Here is a 20453-nt window from a genome sequence, read left to right as displayed (position 1 = left end):
TTATCATTAAGCCTCTACAGCTTACACAACACAAAACATGTGGCGCACAAATCAGATTTCTGTATGTGTTTGCTGTAGTAAAATAAAAGCATTAACACCAACATATCTGACATATCATCACACAACAATGTTCTGAAAGCTGTTCTTGTGCTTAGATATTTGGATGTTACAACAAGTGTCCTTGTTTATGGTGTTTGCCAAGTCAAGCATCACTGTTACTCTTGCTCTTACTCAGGAAATCTGCATAAAGATAAAGGAAATCATAAAGGAAATCTGTATAAACCCAGCGGGGCCGTACACAGGGGGGTGTCCCGGCGGCTACAGCCACTGCCCCTATGCCCTATACAATCCACATTACAGACAGTGGTTGATCCACGAAATTAGTAATTTGGTAGTGTAATGTCATTATAAATGCTGAGAAACACTAGTTAATGTGATGTTGTTCAACAGTGTTAATGGAATAAGAAGTGGTTCTATCTGTTAGTCCCTGGTTCACTTTAAGGGGCGGAGTTAACGGGCTAGAGAGAGAGAGTTCAGAGCGGGAAGTGAGAGTGGAGAGTGAGTTTAAAACAGCCAGAGAAGCGAGCTAGAGTTCTTCTTCATGTTATGTACGGCGTGGGTTACGGCCATAACAGTAACCCTGCAGTTCTTGAATAAAGCCTCAGAAGGAGAACGAATCCGTCTGTTTACTTCTATTAGCGAAACGCTACAGTAGTTTGTTTTTGTATTTCTGTCGGTGATGTCCTGGTTTTCTAATAGTGCTAACAACTTGTGCAAAATATCCACGTTCTTGGAAGATAATAAGAATTCTTGTCTAATAAAATGATTGTACCTGATCTGATCTAATATAAGTAACACTAATACATAAATAACATTTCTGTTGTCAACACACTTTGTAGACAATAAACATTGCCTTCACAAAAAGAAGGCCGAGTGAGAAAGAGCAAAGGGAGGCTAAAGCCAATTCAACACTGCAAACCTGGACTCATCGTTCCAGAAACTTGAAAGCCATCAGCGGGTATATCATCATACAGAATATTTAGCAGACAGTTTTTCACACTTTAACTCAATTTTAAAATTGAGCTCATTTGTTTGTAAATTTGGAGTGCTGTCAATACAGAGAACAACGACAAAAATCAGTGTTGCCTACACCGTGTTATCCTCTTTAAAATTTGCACCCTGTTGACTTCAATGGGGCAAGTTTTAAACCTGCTTTTAGCCTCTTAACATCCTTGATGTGTCATAGAATTGCCCAGCCATGTTAGATGATTCCTTCAGAGTGAACACGGTGAATCTGACTGCATTAGATGTGAAAGATATGAATAAAAATTATGTTATTTCAGCCAGCGCAAATACCTGTATTTACATCCTGTTTTTGGTCGAAGTCCAAAGTAGTCGATTGTCAAGTTCACGCGCATAGGTTTAGTTACCTATGATCACGCGCGTGAACTCGACAATCGACTACTTTGGTGTTTATTAATATAAACACCAAATATTGGACCAGGGTGTTTATTAATATAACTCCGATTGTATTCGTCTGAAAGAAGAAAGTCATATGCACCTAGCATGGCTTGAGGGTGCGTAAATCATGGGGTAATTTTCATTTTAAAGTGCACAACTCCTTTAATAAATGTTCCCAGATAAACGTTTAAATGGAATTAAATTACTTTTTCACACTGAAAAGACAGTGACACGCAGTAAACCTTATCGGAAACTGTCATTGGATCGATTTGGCGGGAAATATGCATCTGAAATATGTTGCTCAATCAGGAAATAAAAAAACACATCATCATAACTTATTCAGTCAAATAACACAGACTGCTTTATTTCCAAGACAATGCATGGTAAACTTTGAATTTTAAAACAATATAGTGCAATATAGTAACAGTGGCTTGTATTAATATTTATTAATATGTATAGGCTTTTCTAATAAATTCCTACAGCTAAACAGATATACTGTATGTTCATGTTTAATATTTCATCCATAGTTACATACATAAAGAAATATATTTTGCGTTAGGTCGGTTACCTTTGTCAGAAGTGTGCAGTAGACACACCCATTAACGATTTCAATATAGGACTTATCCTTTCCAAAAAGACCATAAACATTACAGACAACATCTTAATTTACATACATATATCGTAAAACTAATCCTGCGAGACTGAGATGCTGGAAATCGGGTGATTTTAGATCAATGTTTGGGCTGTTATTCAATGATGCCCTCTGTCGGTAGGGAATAATAAGATGGCCGCTCGAACACTTCCGGCTGATGGCAGTTTATTATATTATATCTCATTATACAGATCAGTGCTAACAACTGCAATGAGCTAAAACCTCTCTTAACCTCTTACGTGTACTAAAACCACACTTACTGCATGATGTGCTAAATACCATCCAGAATAGCTTAGCAACCAGATAGCAACAACCTGGCAACCATCCACAATACATTGTGCTACTAACTGAAACACCACATAGAACAACACAACCTGGCCAAAAAATTGTTGCAACCAAGTCAGTCGAGTCATCTTTATTTATACAGTGATTCATACAATAAAGATTATTTCAAAGAAGTTTTACAGTGAAAAACAGGAAAATAATGATCAAGGATGTGAACAAAATTCCATTGTGATGTAAAGCAGCTCTAAAAAGACAATAGTGTCATTGTTCACGTACAAAAATGTCAGTTCAGTCAAACACACATTGCAATGTGCTATAAAAACACACTAAAATCACCTTAGTGACATATGGCAACAAGCCAACACACTGGCAACTGCACCACAATGTGCTGACAAAACTACTCAGAAAACCTTAGCAACCACATAGCAACACCCTGGAAACCACCTACAATAGCCTAGCAACTGCACTGCCACACTCAGAACCCCTAAGCAACTGCATAGCAACACCCTAGCATTGTGGCAGGGATTTTTGTGTAGAAAAGCACTCGCATTTCCTTCATAAAATCTTCTTAAAGTGTAAAGATTCTCACCAGTAAGGAGGAGTTGATATTGTGGAATCCTCTGGATAGGTTTAAGCATGTAATGTTTCACTGCGAGGTTAGCGCAGCACGGATTGCTCTGCATCATTGAGAAGGTAAGACAGAGAAAGAAAGACAGATGATGAATTTGTGTTAGTAGCTACAGTTTATCCAATTTAGTATTCCAATTGTAGGGTATTTATATTACATAAGTCAATAAATATGTAACTGCATTTGAAGTATACTTAGCATAAAATAAATGTATTTCAAATACATTTTAGTATTTTTTTTTTTCTAGGGTAGTTTAAGAATGTAAAAAAACAAACAAACAAAAACACCCAAGAGACTATTCACATCACTACAAAGGCATCTAGGTATGAACTAAAAACAGGTCGGAGTGGTTCGAATACCTCAAACTCTTTGACGACTTTGGCAAACGCTGGGTTTTTCCGGCAATGCTCTTCTAGAAGTCCCACATTCTTGTCGAACTCACAAATATAATTGGAGTACATTTTGAGAAAAGGTCCTTTCTTCACAAATATATCTGCTACAACACAATGCTTGTTCCTGTTTGAACAAGGAAACTTCTATAAATAGACTAGTTCACATAAAAATACAATCTGACATAATTGTTTACACATATTGTCCAAACCCGTGTAACTTTCGATCATCCATGGAACTCAAAAGATATTTTGAAGATTGCCCTTTTTGAATCATTCAGACAACAAGATCAACTTATTTAATTGAAAAGACTCAAAGGAATGTTGAAAAGGACATTGCTAATTCTCCAGGATGGCAAGTGCACATGTCAAGATTTTCAGTGGCTCAAGATTTAAAGAGCAACTTAGCAAATCTCTTATTTTGTGTTCTGCAGAAGTCGTACAGGGTTGGAATGATATGTGAGTGAGTAGATGATGACAGAACAGGCCAATTCATTTTTAAATATTCATTTTTAAATAAACACTGTAAAAAAATTGCTGCGATTATTTATAACAACTTAAAATCCAACATTGTTTCAACTTAAATGTGAAATGTATTCATGCTTGACTTAAAATATTAAGTTTAGTTAACTTTAGTTCAGTTTAGTTAAGTTGGATATTTAAGTTATCTCAAAAATTTTTAAGTTGTTATAGCCACATTTTTTACAGTGAACCATTAAGTTTTTATCAATAATTTGGTCACACTTTAGTTTAGGGTCCAATTCTCACTAACTATGACTTTTGCCTCAAACTCCTAATTACTGTTTATTAATAGTTAGTAAGGAAGTTGTTAAGTTTAGGTATGAGTTATGATTGAGGGAGTATATGGTAATGCAGAGGACATTAATATGTGCTTTATAAGTACTAATAAACAGCCAATATCCTAGTAATATGCATGCTAATAAGCAATGAGAATTGGATCCTAAACTAAAATGTTACCAAAAATGTAGAATGCCATTTTTTTCAATGACTTGAAAACTACCGGTACTGGTCATATCTAGTTTCCAGACCCTTTGTGAGTAAAATGCTTTAAGAAATTAGACCCAAAGAGTATATAGGTCAATGATGTGATACTCATATTTGTCACTACATTAAAACTGCAATTCATAAATACAAAGACTTGAAAACACATTTTCTATGACGAGCAGGGGCACTCTTTTTTAAGAACATCAATTGTTGTTAATTATATATATATATATATATATATATATATATATATATATATATATATATATATATATATATATATATATATATATATATATATATATGCCACTGTTATATGCCATTGACCCATATTTATTTCACTAGCCTAGCTATAATAAACATGATGTGGTTTTCAACAGTTTCTACAGTGACTATTTCCATGAAATCACGGCAAACCTACAAATGCACAGTACAGATACTGTAAGGCTGACTTCCCATTGTTTAAATATAAATAAGAAGGTATGTAAGATTGCTGCTTTCTGGTATGTGTTGGTGCATTTGCATTACCAGTGAGCAACCCGTTCTTCCAGCTCGTTCAACAGGTCGCAGTTTAGCTTGTACAGCTGAGGCAAAGAGCACAAGATCTGGTTCACGACTCGCTCGTCGATTACGGCTTTTCCCGCCTGACAGGAGGCCTTCAGTACAGCTTCACGGAAATCCTGCAAGGTTTAGGGAAGTGAGATTAAACTATAGAAAAGTAAATTGTTATTTTAGGAGTCACCATAATGACATTTTACCATCAGTAACAACGAAAGCACTGATAATGGCCAGTCTTTGTACTTAGTCTTTGACTGCACCTAAATCAGATCAACAAGTTATAGAGGAAACACTTACTACATGGAGGAGCTTTAGTACTTGCACAAATCTGTGAATAAAGAAAGAGAAAAAGTATAATAAAGAGAAACATAAAAATATATACATTTATTAAAAGAGGACTCATTTATGCAAACATTAAAGATCCAAACTTTCTTTATTCTCTGGAACACAAAAGGAGAATTTGATGAAACTCTTTTCCAGAAAGTAACACCCACATGAAATTAAACTAAAAAAGGGCCGGATGGAAAAGGGCTGGATGAAGATTCTTCAAAATGCTACTTGTATGTTCCACAGTAAAAAAAAAAAGCATACATGTTATGAATAACATGGTAATGATCCTTTAAAAAAGGTTTGACTGAATAAAACAGACTTACATTTTCTCTGAAGACAAGATCTCATTTACAATGTGTTCAGTTTTATTGGTCTTCTTCTCCTCAGTCTAGAAAAAAAATTGAATATTACCATCAAAACTAAATATTTAGCTGTAGTTAATTATGCAAACTATGTATAGAACGCATTTATAAATTGCACTTGACCGTTTTATCTTTGCATATGCTGTTCTGTAATATTTCTATAAATATATAACATTTATCTTTTAGGAACAATGAATTGTTATATCTTATAAAGTGTTAGAAGATTTCATAACATTGTGGGTGCTTTCACACTCGAGTCCCCTTTAAAAGCTCAGATCCTTTTTTGGTCCACTTAAAGGAATATTTCACCGCTGGAAAGATGAATGTGTATTTAAATTGGGTAATTTATGTACAGTAGTAGAAATTATTTTAGAAGTTGGTGCCTTCTAGACTGAGAAAAGTTAGAAAATGTATTTTTGGTATTTTTGGCTCATGAAAGACAACAACTCCCAGAATGCACTTGCTTCGCTGCCCTACGAGGTCACTCCCAAGCCACGCCTACTGGTTACAGAGAGCAGTATCGGAAGAAATGATTTAACGAGTTGACTCGAAACTGAAAAGACGTCGTTTTATCGTGAGTCTCTGTGACGATTTAGTTGATAAATTAATTTAAATACTGATCGGATTTATATCAGTTTTGCGAAAACCCGATATGGGCGGGCTGAAAACATGCGGGACTAGCTCCTACTATTAGCTCTAGTCTCTAGCCTCTGGTTAAAAAAGCCTTTTTTTCCAGACACACAATACAAGAATCTCTCGTCTCAGGGGGACATGAGGGAGGGAAGCACGGTCATTCAAAAATACTACCGGGTTTACTGATACAATGCTCATCGGTGAAGTATCTCTTTAAGTAATAATGGGGACATCTTTGTGTTCATACAGTTGCTTTATTCAATCTACTGGTGAAATCAGGCATTATGAGAACTAGCCATTATTTACTCCATTTACTATTGAACATACATTATGTTAAGCATTCCATGCAGTGGTTTAATAATATAATTAAATATCTTGCGGCTTAACGCAAAAATAAAAACAAGACGTTCACATTTGTGTCTCCCTCACAGAGTTTGGAAGCGGTTGAAATCACAGACGAGTGCATGTCATGAATAAATCATTTGGAGAGATCTGCCAGCAGAAGCAGACAGGATGAATGTACGGGCATCTGATGACCAAAATAATTTGGAATTTACAAATGAATTTCACAATGTATGTTTTTAGTGAATAGCTGAGAGCAGCTTCACAGTAATAACATAAAAATAATACAACAAAGTTGTTTCTAGAAGAAAATTGCGTCATCATCCACCTTAAAGGATTAGTTCACTTTTAAAAAAACTTTTGCTGATAATTTACTCACCCCCATGTCATCCAAGATGTCCATGTCTTTCTTTCTTCAGTCAAAAAGAAATTAAGGTTTTTGATGAGAACATTTCTCCATATAATGGACGTCAATGGGCCCCAAACGGTTCAAGGTCCAAATGACAGTGTCAGTTCAAAGGGCTTTAAACGACACCAGACGATGAATAAGGGTCTGTAGCGAAACGACATTTAAAAAATAAATAAAAAAGTTTACGTTTTATAAGCACAAATGCTTGCCTTGCTCTGTTCTGTGATGCGCATTCGTGACGTCATGTAATACGCAATTACGTTGAAAAGGTCACGCTTCTATGAAAAGTAAAATAAATTCTGTCCTGATGAACATTTTCTTTTAGGCTTTTTAATATTACAACACCCAGGATACGCACACGAAATGGGCATTTTAAACGATAAACTGACACAAAGACATTTGAATATGTGTATATGGTCCTCCTTCCGCACATTTGTAAACACTGACTCGGTACGTCAAGCGTGACCTTTTCAACGTAATTGCGTGAAATCACGAACGCGCATCACAGAACAGAGCAAGGCAAGCATTTGTGCTTATAAAACTTAAACTTTTTTATTTATTTTTGAAATGACCGATGGTTTCGCTAGATAAGACCCTTATTCATCGTCTGGTGACGTTTAAAGCCCGTTGACGAAATGTTTTCATCAAAAACCTTAATTTCTTTTCGACGGAAGAAAGAAAGACATGGACATCTTAGATGACATGGGGGTGAGTAAATTATCAGCAAAATTATTTTTTTAAAAGTGAACTAATCCTTTAAGTAAGCCAGATCAATAATATTGTTGAACATTAAATGTCTCCAACTAAGCAAGCCAAAAGCCAAGGCAACAGCGGCAAGGAACCAAAACTCCATCAGGAGACAGAATGGAGAAAAAAAACCTTGGGAGAAACCAGACTCAGTCGGGGCCAGTTCTCCTCTGGCCAACAAACAAACAGTGTATGATTATGATTCGGGCAGCATTACAGGTCAGAAGTCAGATTGGCCACCTCCTGAGATGGTCTTGGTTCGGTTTGCTTTAGTCAAGTCAAGTCAAGTCATCTTTATTTATATAGCGCTTTTTACAATACAGATTGTATCAAAGCAGCTTCACAGTGATAACATGAAAATAATACAAAAAATAATTTCATCATCATCCACCTTTAAGGCAGATCTATAATATTGTTGAATATTGAATGTCCCCAACTAAGCAAGCCAGAAGGTAAGGCAACAGGGGCAAGGAACCAAAACTCCATCAGGTGACAGAAGGGAGAAAAAAACTTTGGGAGAACCCAGGCTCAGTCGGGGGCCAGTTCTCCTCTGGCCAATGAGTAAACAGTGTATGAAGTTCAGAATGAATCAGAGTATTTGTCCAGTTCCGGTTGTTTGAAGTCAGAGTGGAGAGGAGGAGGGACTGGTTGACACTTCAGGTCAGCGGCGTCGTCGTCGTGTCCTGGCGCTGGTCCTTCATCAGATCTGGATACGGCCTGGTTCCAGTGGACAGCGGTAAACCTCGGGATAGACAGAGAGACTAATATTAGCGTAGACGCCGTCCTTCTTATGATGTACCAAGTACATCAGGATTACGGGAAGTGTTCCCGGTCCCGGCTGTTCTAAACTATGCAGCCTAATTATATAAGTCTATAATGTGTTATGTGTATGCTAGGCTGAAGAGATGTGTTTTTAGTCTAGATTTGAACTGACAGAGTGTGTCTGCTTCCCGGACAATGGTAGGAAGACTGTTCCAAAGTTTTGGTGCTAAATAGGAAAAGGATCTACCGCCAGCAGTCGATTTAGATATTCTAGGTATTATTAACTGACCGGAATTTTGAGATCGCAGTAGACGTGAAAGGACTATAATGCGTTAAGAGCTCGCTCAAGTACTGCGGAGCTAAACCATTTAGTGCTTTGTAAGTGATCAGCAATATTTTAAAATTTATCCGATGTTTAATAGGCAGCGAATGCAGTGTTGACAGAACAGGGCTAATATGGTCATACTTCCTGGTTCTAGTAAGAACTCGAGCTGCTGCGTTTTGAACTAGCTGTAGTTTGTTTATTAAGCGTGCAGGGCAACCACCCAGTAGAGCATTACAATAATCTAGCCTTGAGGTCATAAACGCATGAACTAATTGTTCTGCATTATTCATTGAGAGCATATGACGTAATTTAGATATATTTTTAAGATGGAAGAAAGCGGTTTTACAGATACTAGACACATGACTTTCAAATGAAAGATTGGTATCAAAGAGCACACCCAGGTTCCTAACCGACGACGAAGACTTAACAGAGCAGCCATCAAGTGTTAGACAGTACTCTAGGTTATTACGTGTGGAAGTTTTTTGTCCAATAATTAGAATCTCTGTTTTTTCTGAATTTAGTAGTAGGAAATTACTAGTCATCCAATTTTTTATATCGGCTATGCATTCCGTTAATTTTGTGAATTCGTAGGTTTCGTTAGGTTTTGAAGAAATATACAGCTGAGTATCGTCGGCATAACAGTGAAAGCTAATTCCATGTTTCCTAATGATATCTCCTAATGGTAGCATATACAGAGTGAACAGCAGCGGTCCTAGTACTGAGCCTTGTGGTACGCCATACTGAACTTGTGATTGATAAGACATCTCTTCATTTATTGCTACAAACTGATAACGGTCAGATAAGTATGATTTAAACCATGCTAGTGCAATTCCACTAATGCCAACATAATGTTCGAGTCTATTTAAAAGGATGTTGTGGTCAATGGTGTCAAATGCAGCACTAAGATCCAGTAATACTAATAGAGAGATACAACCACGATCGGATGATAAGAGCAAATCATTTGTGACTCTAACGAGAGCTGTCTCGGTACTATGGTACGGTCTAAATCCGGACTGAAAATCCTCGCAGATATCATTTCTTTCAAGAAAGGAACACAGTTGTGAGGATACTGCTTTTTCTAATATTTTTGACAGAAATGGCAGATTAGAGATCGGCCTGTAATTGACTAGCTTTGTAGGATCAAGTTGCTGTTTTTTAACAAGCGGTTTAATCATAGCTAGCTTAAAGGTTTTTGGTACGTATCCTAGAGACAAAGATGAATTAATGATATTAAGAAGAGGATCTATGACATCTGGAAGCATCTCTTTCAGCAGCTTAGTCGGTATAGGGTCTAACATGCACGTTGTCGATTTAGATGATTTGACGAGTTTGCAAAATTCTTCCTCTCCTATAGCAATGAATGAATCAAATTTTCCCTCAGGGAGACTACAATGCACTTCCTGATGCGATACTGTATTAGACGGTTGCATAGTTATAATTTTGTCCCTGATATTATCGATCTTATAAGTGAAGAAGTTCATAAAGTCATTACTGCTGTGTTGCATGGAAACTTCTGGGCTTGAAGCTTTCTTTTTCGTTAGTTTAGCCACTGTTTCAAATAAATACCTAGGATTATGTTTATTATCTTCTAATAGGGTTGAAAAATAAGCAGATCTAGCAGCTTTTAAAGCCTCTCTGTAAGCAATCGAGCTCTCCTTCCATGAAATCCTAAACACCTCTAGTTTTGTTTTCTTCCAGTTGCGCTCCATTTTTCTGGCTGCTCTCTTAAGGGCCTGAGTGTGCTCGCTGTGCCACGGCGTTGGACTATGTTCTTTAATCTTCTTTAAGCGCAGCGGAGCAACTGTGTCTAAAGTGCTGGAAAAGAGAGAGTTAAAAGTTTCTGTTGCAATATCAAGTTCTTCTAAGCTATCCGGGATGCTGAGATGATGAAACTGATTAGGAAGATTATTGATAAAGCAATCTTTAGTGGCAGAAGTGATCGGTCTAACATATTTATAACACGGAGTCGGCTTTGCAGCCTTGGCTAAATGTAATTTACACGAGACTAGATAGTGATCTGAGATGTCATCGCTCTGTTGCAGTATTTCAACGGCATCAATATCTATTCCATGTGATAGTATTAGATCTAAAGTATGATTACGACAATGAGTCGGTCCTGACACGTGTTGTCTAACTCCAATTGAGTTTATAATGTCTTTAAATGCCAATCCCAATGCATCTTTTTCATTATCTATGTGTATATTAAAGTCACCAACAATTAGTACTTTATCTGCAGCCAATACTAATTCTGATAGAAAGTCCGCAAATTCTTTGATAAAGTCTGTATGGTGCCCTGGTGGCCTGTATACAGTAGCCAGCAGAATTTTCAAACGTGATTTATCGTTTACACTAGATATTTTTACATTAAGCACCAACACTTCAAAAGAATTATATTTACAACTAGATTTCTTAGTGGTTTTGAAAATATTACTATAAATTACAGCAACACCTCCTCCTTTGCGTTTCAGACGAGGTTCATGTTTATAACCGTAATCTTGTGGGGTTGACTCATTTAAAGCAATGTAATCGTTTGGTTTTAGCCAGGTTTCTGTTAAACACAGCACATCTAGGTTATAATCTGTAATCATATCATTAACTATTAGCGCTTTTGAAGTAAGAGATCGAATATTCAGCAACCCAAGCTTTATCATTTGCTCATTTGTATTATATCTGTTTTTTATTTGTTGAACATCAATTAAATTTTTAACCTTAGATGGGTTTGAACGTATTTTGGATTTCCAAGTTCGGGGAACAGACACAGTCTCTATATGATGATATCTCGGTGAAAGAGGCTCTATGTGATGGGATTTATCTGACCTTGGTGACGTGAGGCCGCTAGCAGACGGTCGGGTAAGCCAGTCTGTCTGCTTCCTGACCTGAGGCCCAGATTGTCATGTTTTAGCTCTAAGACTATGAGCCAAATTACTAGAGAGAAGAGCAGCACCATCCCAGGAGGGATGAATACCATCTCTTTTCAACAGGTCAGGTTTGCCCCAAAAACTTTTCCAATTGTCTATGAATTCTATATTATTCTGCGGACACCACCCAGACAGCCAGCCATTGAGTGAACACAATCTACTAACTATCTCATCACTCCGGCGAACAGGAAGGGGGCCAGAGCAAATTACAGTGCTTGACATCGTACTTGCGAGTTCACACACCTCTTTAATATTAATTTTGGTGATCTCCGACTGGCGAAGTCGAACATCATTAGTGCCGACGTGAATAATAATCTTAGAGAATTTACGTTTAGCATTAGCCAGCACTTTCAAATTTGCTTTGATGTCAGGCGCTCTGGCTCCCGGCAAACATGTGACTATGGTGGCTGGTGTCTCTATTTTCACGTTCCGTGTAATAGAATCGCCAATAACTAGGGCACAATCAGAATAATTCTCAGTGGGTGTTTCACTGAGCGGGGCAAATCGATTTGTTATCGGAACGGAAAAGGGTTTTTTTGATCCGCGACTACAGCGATCTCTCACTGTCACCCATCTGCCCTGCTGCACGGGCTCTACTTCAGCCGGAACCGACTCATGTAAAGAGTTCACTAGGCTAGGCGCATCCAAAATAGTATCTAAAGCTCTAGCACTCTTCTTACTATTCTCGATTAAAGTTTGGATGCGTGTCTCTAGTTCTGAAATCTTCTCCGTCAGCCTGACTGTCTCCTTGCATTTATCACATATAAATCCTATATTGCCGACAGAGAAGGCTATGGTAAACATGTGACATGAAGTGCAGGTGACAATAACAGGAGAAGACATTACTCACCGTGTTTGTTGACTGATTCTTACTCACCTGGGCTTTTATGAACTCAAAGGCGCGGGCGCGCGAGAGAAAAATAAATAACTGAGCGCACGGGTGGTGCGTTAAAAGGCTAGCGAGTTAGCGTATTGTGCTGACAATAACGGAAGCTAGCAATGTCAGGTTAATCTGAGATGTTGAGTAAGATGTATTTAGTAGTATAAACAACTAGAATTTATAATAAATGATGGTTCAAAACAGAAAGAAATACGAAGCTAATACGAGGCTTAGACGCAGCAAACAAACTCACAGCAGCAGCAGTCACAGCGAGGCAGACAGGAGCAATCAAAAAGGGTCAGAGATCATTTGGTGTCCACATATGGGCCCAAACCGTGCTCAGAACCCTGAAAATGACCAATTGTGAAAACACCCTTAAATATTTCTTAATATCCTGTGAATGTGAATACAGTACCTGTTTTTCTCTATTGATGGTGTTATCCTCCTCTTCTGAGCTGGATTCCTCTTCTTCCGAATGCATATCCTCCAATTCTTGCACTTCTTCAAACTCATTTCTAAAAATAAATCAAAAAGCCAGATTTTAAAAGTATGTGAGTTGAACTGAAGAGGTGTCACATGTCCAAAACAACAAACTTCGGTTCTTCACGCCATAATAGCTTTAGAAGCAGAAGAGTCAATAGTAATCTAATGAATCTGTAGTATGAACTAGATGTCGGTGAAAGGTAAAATGATTCAACAACTAGAATGCTGCAACCATTCTTTAAATTCCATGTCAAACAGGTGTCACATAAATCAAACTAAACTTCTTAACTTTGTATTTACATAAAGTTTTTTTTTTCTGTTAGCCACGAAGTGTCTAATTATTGGATTGCTAACAAGAACACAGCCCTAAATCAAATTAGACTGCATGTAAAAATAGCCCAGGGTCATTTCCAGCGAAATCTGTTTGTTTTTGACTAAATTGTTGATCCAATCAAAATCAAATTACATTAAAAAAATTACATCCGTAAATTTGTAAGTGTTGCTTAAGTGTCCAAATACCTTTTAGGGCCATTGTATATTTTTAACCAAGACTAGGGGATTTATTATTATTGGTATAGATTTTGAATTAAATTTATACATTTGTAAAGTTGATGATAAAATCAAAGTATAAATATCTGCCCCTAATAAGGCCCGTAAACGTCAAGGATGTTTACTTTTTTCTAAAACCTCAAAGCCTTCGCCAAAAACGTTACTTTACTAGTTAAAAATTTGTTATTTTCTATAATTCTATATTTTGCCAATCAAATTCAGTACTTCAATTTGCTACTTTTCAACTTTCCTCATCTCAACTATTCAACGTTCTCATTAATTATTCATCGGTTTCGGCTAAAATTGTACCTTTTAAGAAACTGCTGCTTTTTGGTGTCTGCGTAGTGTTCAGGGAACACATCTGGAATTTCATAAATACCATCGTCATCATACATCGTTGGCTGATTTTGGGATTTATCAGCATCCTGTGCGTTTGTAGTGCTAAAAGGAGGCAGGTTTTCATATTCTGGGATATCTTCATATGCATGTTCAGATTCATCAGAATTCTCTAGATGTTCTGCAAGATCTTCATCCACACTCTGCTCAACTCGAGGTATATTCGCATCAAGGTGACCATTGTGCAGTAACGCCAGTGTATGAGAGCAGATTTCACAGTGGCTTTCCTCTGTATCCACTGACTGCTCATTCATAACTGGAGTGAGATCAAGGGCACTCTTGACAGATAACTTGGGAACCTTTTTGACACGGTCAAGGTCCATGATCCTTAGAAAGGAGGTCTTATTGAGGCCATCAGGTTTACGTATATCTGCTGAAGATAAGGACTTTGATTTAGGCTTGAGAGTGAAGCCGGTCTTCTTTTTTGGCACATCACTTGCTTGGTTCTGATTGGCAATTTGTCCTTCAAATGCGAGAGGGGGATTTCCTTCAGTATTTATTGCATTAATGTGACCATCATTTCTCAGTGGACCTTTGAATGCCAGAGTCTTTTTAGGAAGTCTATCTAGTAAAAGTTCTGTAGACCCAATGTTATCGTAGACCCAATGCTCATCAGGTTGAGGTTTCTGGGAGGACTTCTTCAGATGGGTATTGCTTGATACCTCAGAAGATACATACAGATTTTGTTCTTTATTTTCAGTCCCCTGTACAACAAATTGCTGGGTTTTAATTAGTTGCAGCTGAGGGATTTTCTGGGGTGGGACAGGTGCTGGGGTGCCCTGGGTACATGTAAAGCTCCTTATGGCCTGAGGACCTTTGTTCTCTCTAGAATGTCTTACAGCATTGATCTTCATCTTGTTAGGACTTTCTCTCCATAATGGATCTGGATTGTTTACATCAACAGGTAAGACAGTGAACTTGGTAAGGCCCGCTGACTCCTGATGGATAACATTGGGTTGTTCCATCTTATGTTTGCGCTGCAAGGCTACCGGTGGTGCTTTCTTAAGAGGCTTAGTAGGGGACGGACTATAAGGCACACTGCGTTTTAGAGGCTCTGGTGTTTGGCCACTATCAACAGAGGAATTAACGATAGAGACCATGTTTTCTTGGTGTTTCTTGGTCGTTTGCATCTCAGAATCACTCTGATTTGCCTTCAAATGCTCCTTGTTCTGGATCTGGGATGTTTTCTGAGATTTTTCAATTGGAGGGAATTTATTGTTATTGAATGAGCGGAGTCCAGAGACGCACTTTGACAAAATAGGTGTCACCAAATGCTTTTCTTCCTCCGGTGTTCTCAGCGGAGGTTTGGATGAACTTTCTGTATTTCCTGCTTTACACGGATGAGGACTATTCCCATGTTGATTAACATTTTGGTTGTTTTCCTTCGGTGCGCAATCAGCACAATTTCGGTCGTTGCATACACAGATTGGAATTATGTAATCCCACTTTGGCTTGTTGTTCCCAGTGTGCATTCCATTTCTGAAATTTAGAACGCCAACATTCGTTGTGATGTCAGACTTTTCTTGTATAGGTTGATGGACCTCTTTGGATGTGAGATGTTTTGAATTTAAAGGAGAGGGAGGTTTGAAAAGGCATGGTTTTGGTGCTACTTCAGGCTTAACTTTACTATTAACAGCTGGTGAGTCCTGTTGGTAAACACACAACTTGGAAGCAGGTGGATGTTCTGTTTGCACTGGTGCTAGGAAACCCTTTGGTTTTGGAGCCACCGGTGGTTTCGGATCACCCACTAAGAAAAAAAAAGCACACGGGGACAGAAAAACAAGGAAAGAACACTCTGGTTTAAATACAGTTCACCATTAAACCACATTTTGTCCCTGATACACTTTTTCATAGAGTTGACTAGTTAACTGAGGTTCGGGAGTGGGCCCACGCCTCAACCAGTGACCTGACTTCTCAAAACCTTCTTATATTGGGCCGCCCCTTACAGTCCTGTTTGTCTCGTTCTCTCGAACCCTCTCTTCCCATCCCTCTCTTTTCTTCCCTTCCAGGTTGTATCGGGGGTCCTAATCACTTGGCCTACATTTAACTGAGATTATGCCCCACTCTGAGTCTCCTGGCCGCCAACAACAGACGCCCAGATCAACCTGACTATCATCACTTTTCCCCTTCCACTTCATCCTTTCCCTAATCATACCTAACTCTCCTCAATAACAGATCAATATGACTACCACCCATTTTCCCCACTTCATCCTTCATTCATCCCCAACTCTCTTCAATAAATCATTTCTAACATTCATGGTTGTTGCGTGGTCCTTTCTCGTGAATGTTTGTTTAATTGTACTTTTTCAATCTCCCATCACTCTAAAAAATGCTGGGTTGTTTCAACCCAATTTTGGGTCAAATATGGACAAACCCAGCTGTTGGGTTACATTTTTAAATTACATTTTTAACCCAACGTTTGGGTTTGTCCATATTTGACCCAAAATTGGGTTGAAACAACCCAGCATTTTTTAGAGTATCAAAATAATATTAATACTATATTTTTCTCTGAATTAATATCTAGTAGAAGATTTAACACGTTTTACGACAAAGAAACACTCTAAAAAATGCTGGGTTGTTTCAACCCAATTTTGGGTCAAATATGGACAAACCCAAATGTTGGGTTAAAAATTTAATTAAAAAAATGTAACCCAACGGCTGGGTTTGTCCATATTTGACCCAAAATTGGGTTGAAACAACCCAGCATTTTTTAGAGTGAAGAATATACTTTCTTGGAAAGATGTTTTTTATTCATTTTTGTTTTTGTCAACTACAAACTACAAATCTAGGCAACAATAGAAAATCCATGTGTATTTGTTTAATACCTGAAATATAATGTAACATTTTTAGAACTTGTATTAGTAATATTATATATAAACATTATTTAAGTTGTTAAATTCATTAAGTGTCAATCATTGTTTGAACCATCCATTAGGCTTGGGGTCTGTCAGAACCCAAAACAGAAAGGATAAGGACTTGAAAGGTTAGAAACTCTATTTTAACAACTTTAAAGGTGGTGTCATTTTCAGTTTCTACATTGATCACTACATTGGAGGAATGTACAGTAGGCTATCCCTAACGAAAAAGAAGTTTATTCAAGTGTGCTATTAGTACATGTCTTTTAAACTAAAAACAAGAAAGTATACTTTGTCTACTTTTTATGTCCTTCTCAGAAATATACTTAAAATTTCACTTTAGTATACATATTTGGTCTGTACTTGTACTCAATCTTTTGATCGAGATATACTTAAAAGTATAATTAAGTATTCTAAGTATACTGTACATTCCTCCTGATTGAGTAGTCTATTAAATACTTTTTATTCACATAGTTTTCAAACCTACATTGTTTGAAAATATTGATTTATGAAGAAAACATATATGTTCCTAATTCTGTGTATGTGCATTTTTGTGTAGGCCAGATTGTAGGCAAATCTGGTAGTGTATAGGAATTTGCTTCAAATTTACTTTACTCTTTCCCCACCATCCATGTTTTCGGTATACGGTAGGGGGCGCTATTACACATCTTCTAGTACAAAATCTCCGGATCAAAACACAGGTGAAGAAGAAGCAGAAAAAGTGATAGAAGATTGCTTACACAATGTAAATTAACACAATCATCAAACAGCATATAAATCAAAGCTGCCTAATGTAGAATAAAAAGTCGAACCCATGTGGAAACGGCTGTAAGGCTTTAGGGGTGTTGATGGACTCGATCTTCTTCATCTGTGTTTTGATCATCGTTCTGAATCTGATCCAGGGGTGTATTCCAGAAAGCAAGATTATCTTACCGTCAAACATACCCTGAACTCTCGGTTGATTAAACCAAACCTTGCTTACTCGAGGTATGCAGGTTTCAAAAACACAGTTGATCCAACTCAGAGTATGTTAACGGTTAACACACCAGACATTCTCAACAGAGCGACGAATCGACGAGTCACCATGGAAACGGACACTAAGAAAAAGTGCGCCATACTGCTTCTTTCTTCTTCTTTTGTTAAATGCTTAGTGCATATTACCCCCTATTTGATGGTTGTGCAATAATTTTTCGATCTTATCGTTAAATAATCTTTAATCACTGTTAATAAGAACTATGTTGTTTGTTTGATGTGAATTATATAATACAAATAAAGACTGATTAAACTAAATACAGTCTGTTGTTGTAAAGATAACATGGCTGTATACGTTTATTTTTTGTTTAGTCATTTTTTCTTCCACATTGCATAAAATGTAAGATATATCGGTTACACTTTTTTTAAGGTGTCATTGTCACAATGTAATTACATATTTAAGTACTGAGTAATAATAATTTACAGCATGTAGAGTTAGGGGATTAGGTTTCATTGAGGGATAATTGCATGTAATTATGCATAATTTACTGTTATTATTATGGTAAGTACATGTAACATACAACATGTAACAAGGACACTGTAAAATAAAGTGTTACTGATATATCATATCATATAATATGTCTACGGTATATGAAATACATTATAGCAAAAACGTCCTGTAGCAAAAATAAATAAAAAACGTCTGAATGCAGATCAAGATGTGTGAGATGAGAATTATAGGCTATAGCTATATATTATAACAATATTAACATTACCTTATTTTATTAGGTCATTTTTTATATCAATAGTGGACCAACATTCCACATTAGGGGGGTTTCCGGGGGGGTTCGTCACATTGGGGCTTTTTGTTTAAAATGATGCTTTTCTTATGAAAACAATTCGTATGAATGTGTTCTTACCCACATTCAAGTGTTGATAAAAAAGGATGCAGCTAGAATAAAATGTTTTTAAAATGGAAAGAGCTAAAGTACAGTAAACTAATACCTAAGAACATAGTATACTTATAGTCAACTATATTATTTTTGCACTTTAAATATGATGTTATGTTTATTTAAAGAAAACTTACAAGTATAATTGAAGTATAAAACTACTACTAAGTTTATTTAGAGTATACTTCAAAATGTACTTTCATAAACTATAAAAATGTGCTACAAGTATTTGAATAGTAAACTATAAGTTCACTTATAAGCTATAAGTTCAGTATATGCAGTACAATGAAAAACTTAGTTGTAAACTAGTTGTGTAGGGGTGAGCGGGACACAACCTAACGCAGGGCTAGTTCCACACATGCTAGCATGATTCTACAAGTTGTCATATCAACACTATATAGAGAAAAGAATTGCTCCAAAATTAAAAAATCTTTGGAAGATATCACTGAACGTAAAAGTACATTTCTTACTTAAGTAAATTTTTCATCACTGTTTTTTGTGTGTTTATTTAAAACTAGACAAATCTGATATTATATTAATCTTATATCTGTTTTAATCTGTCATATGGGCATGTTAACCTATACAGTATACACTGTGTTAATGAAACAAAACCACATAATTGTACTAGACGTGTGAAAATGTATAGCCTACTTAAAAGTATACTTTTATACACTAAAAAGTGGGCCAATTTAGTCACAAGTATTGAAACAGCACACTTACAAGTAAACTTATAGTACATTGATATTAGTAAGTATACTTAAAAATATAGCTCCAATGGAATTCAGCAAGATTTATATAGCCTAGCATAGGCTATTCTATTAAATTTTCAAACAAAAGACCCATTCAAAATAAATGGTATGTGAATAGCTGTCAGACTTTTGATCCAGTTAATATTTATGCTTGAACTAGGTTCTTAAAACATATAAATAAACAAAAACACTTCTAGAGAAAACTCATTTGTTACAGAAATATTTGATATATTATCCGTGGGACAGAGTAGTCAGTGTCTCTTTGCTTTTGCCTTTAAAAAGTCAGTTCAACAAGTATATAAAATAAACTTTCCAGTGGTGACAGATAGGCCTATGTTTTGCACTTTGACTTTTAAATTATACAATTTAGGCCTATTAAAAACCTCTTAAAAGTAAACATCGGCTTACTATTAAAATGGTTGTAGTTGTGACTTAGTATGAATGATCCATGTAAAAAATAAAAAAAACTCTCACCTGTGCGCTTCATCTTCCCACAATATTCACTTATTCATGAGATATGCGTGACCACAGTACCAGTTTTCTAGAAGCTCAACTACCATTCAAGGAGACGTTTCCAGTCCAGTTTAATGAGGAAAGACTGTGATCAAATTCTTTCAGAGGCTCAGAGAGGGCGGGTTACATACACACGTGCCTTTTTGGAAATAGTAGAGTAGCCTAATTCGCCATTCCATTGAGTGCGTGCCTGGCTGTGTTGATCCGCATCAGCGCGGGCTCGGCAAAAGTGTGCATCGAGCGCGCATATCGACCGCAAGGGAGCGCTCGCGAGCACCCTTATGAAGTCTAAAATGACAA

The 20453-nt window shown here is 36.9% G+C and overlaps 1 protein-coding gene across 1 annotated transcript in view; it reads right to left on the bottom strand.

Annotated features, from left to right (window-relative positions):
- Nucleotides 1-20247, bottom strand: part of LOC306994023 (FYVE, RhoGEF and PH domain-containing protein 6-like) — a 35559-nt gene extending 15312 nt beyond the window's left edge. The window contains exons 1-8 of the mRNA XM_079604299.1: nt 20115-20247; nt 14028-15861; nt 13102-13201; nt 5632-5696; nt 5276-5306; nt 4949-5100; nt 3386-3542; nt 2988-3075 (exon numbers count right to left, since the gene is read on the bottom strand). Of these exons, the coding sequence (XP_079460425.1) occupies nt 2988-3075; nt 3386-3542; nt 4949-5100; nt 5276-5306; nt 5632-5696; nt 13102-13201; nt 14028-15861; nt 20115-20127 (2440 nt within the window). The 5' untranslated portion in view covers nt 20128-20247. The remainder of the gene's footprint in view (nt 1-2987; nt 3076-3385; nt 3543-4948; nt 5101-5275; nt 5307-5631; nt 5697-13101; nt 13202-14027; nt 15862-20114) is intronic.
- Nucleotides 20248-20453: the final 206 nt, after the last annotated feature.

The sequence above is a fragment of the Phoxinus phoxinus genome (assembly GCF_949152265.1).
Source record: "Phoxinus phoxinus genome assembly, chromosome: 25".
In the NCBI taxonomy this organism is placed as follows: domain Eukaryota; kingdom Metazoa; phylum Chordata; class Actinopteri; order Cypriniformes; family Leuciscidae; genus Phoxinus; species Phoxinus phoxinus.
This window is presented reverse-complemented; position numbering and strand designations above follow the sequence as displayed.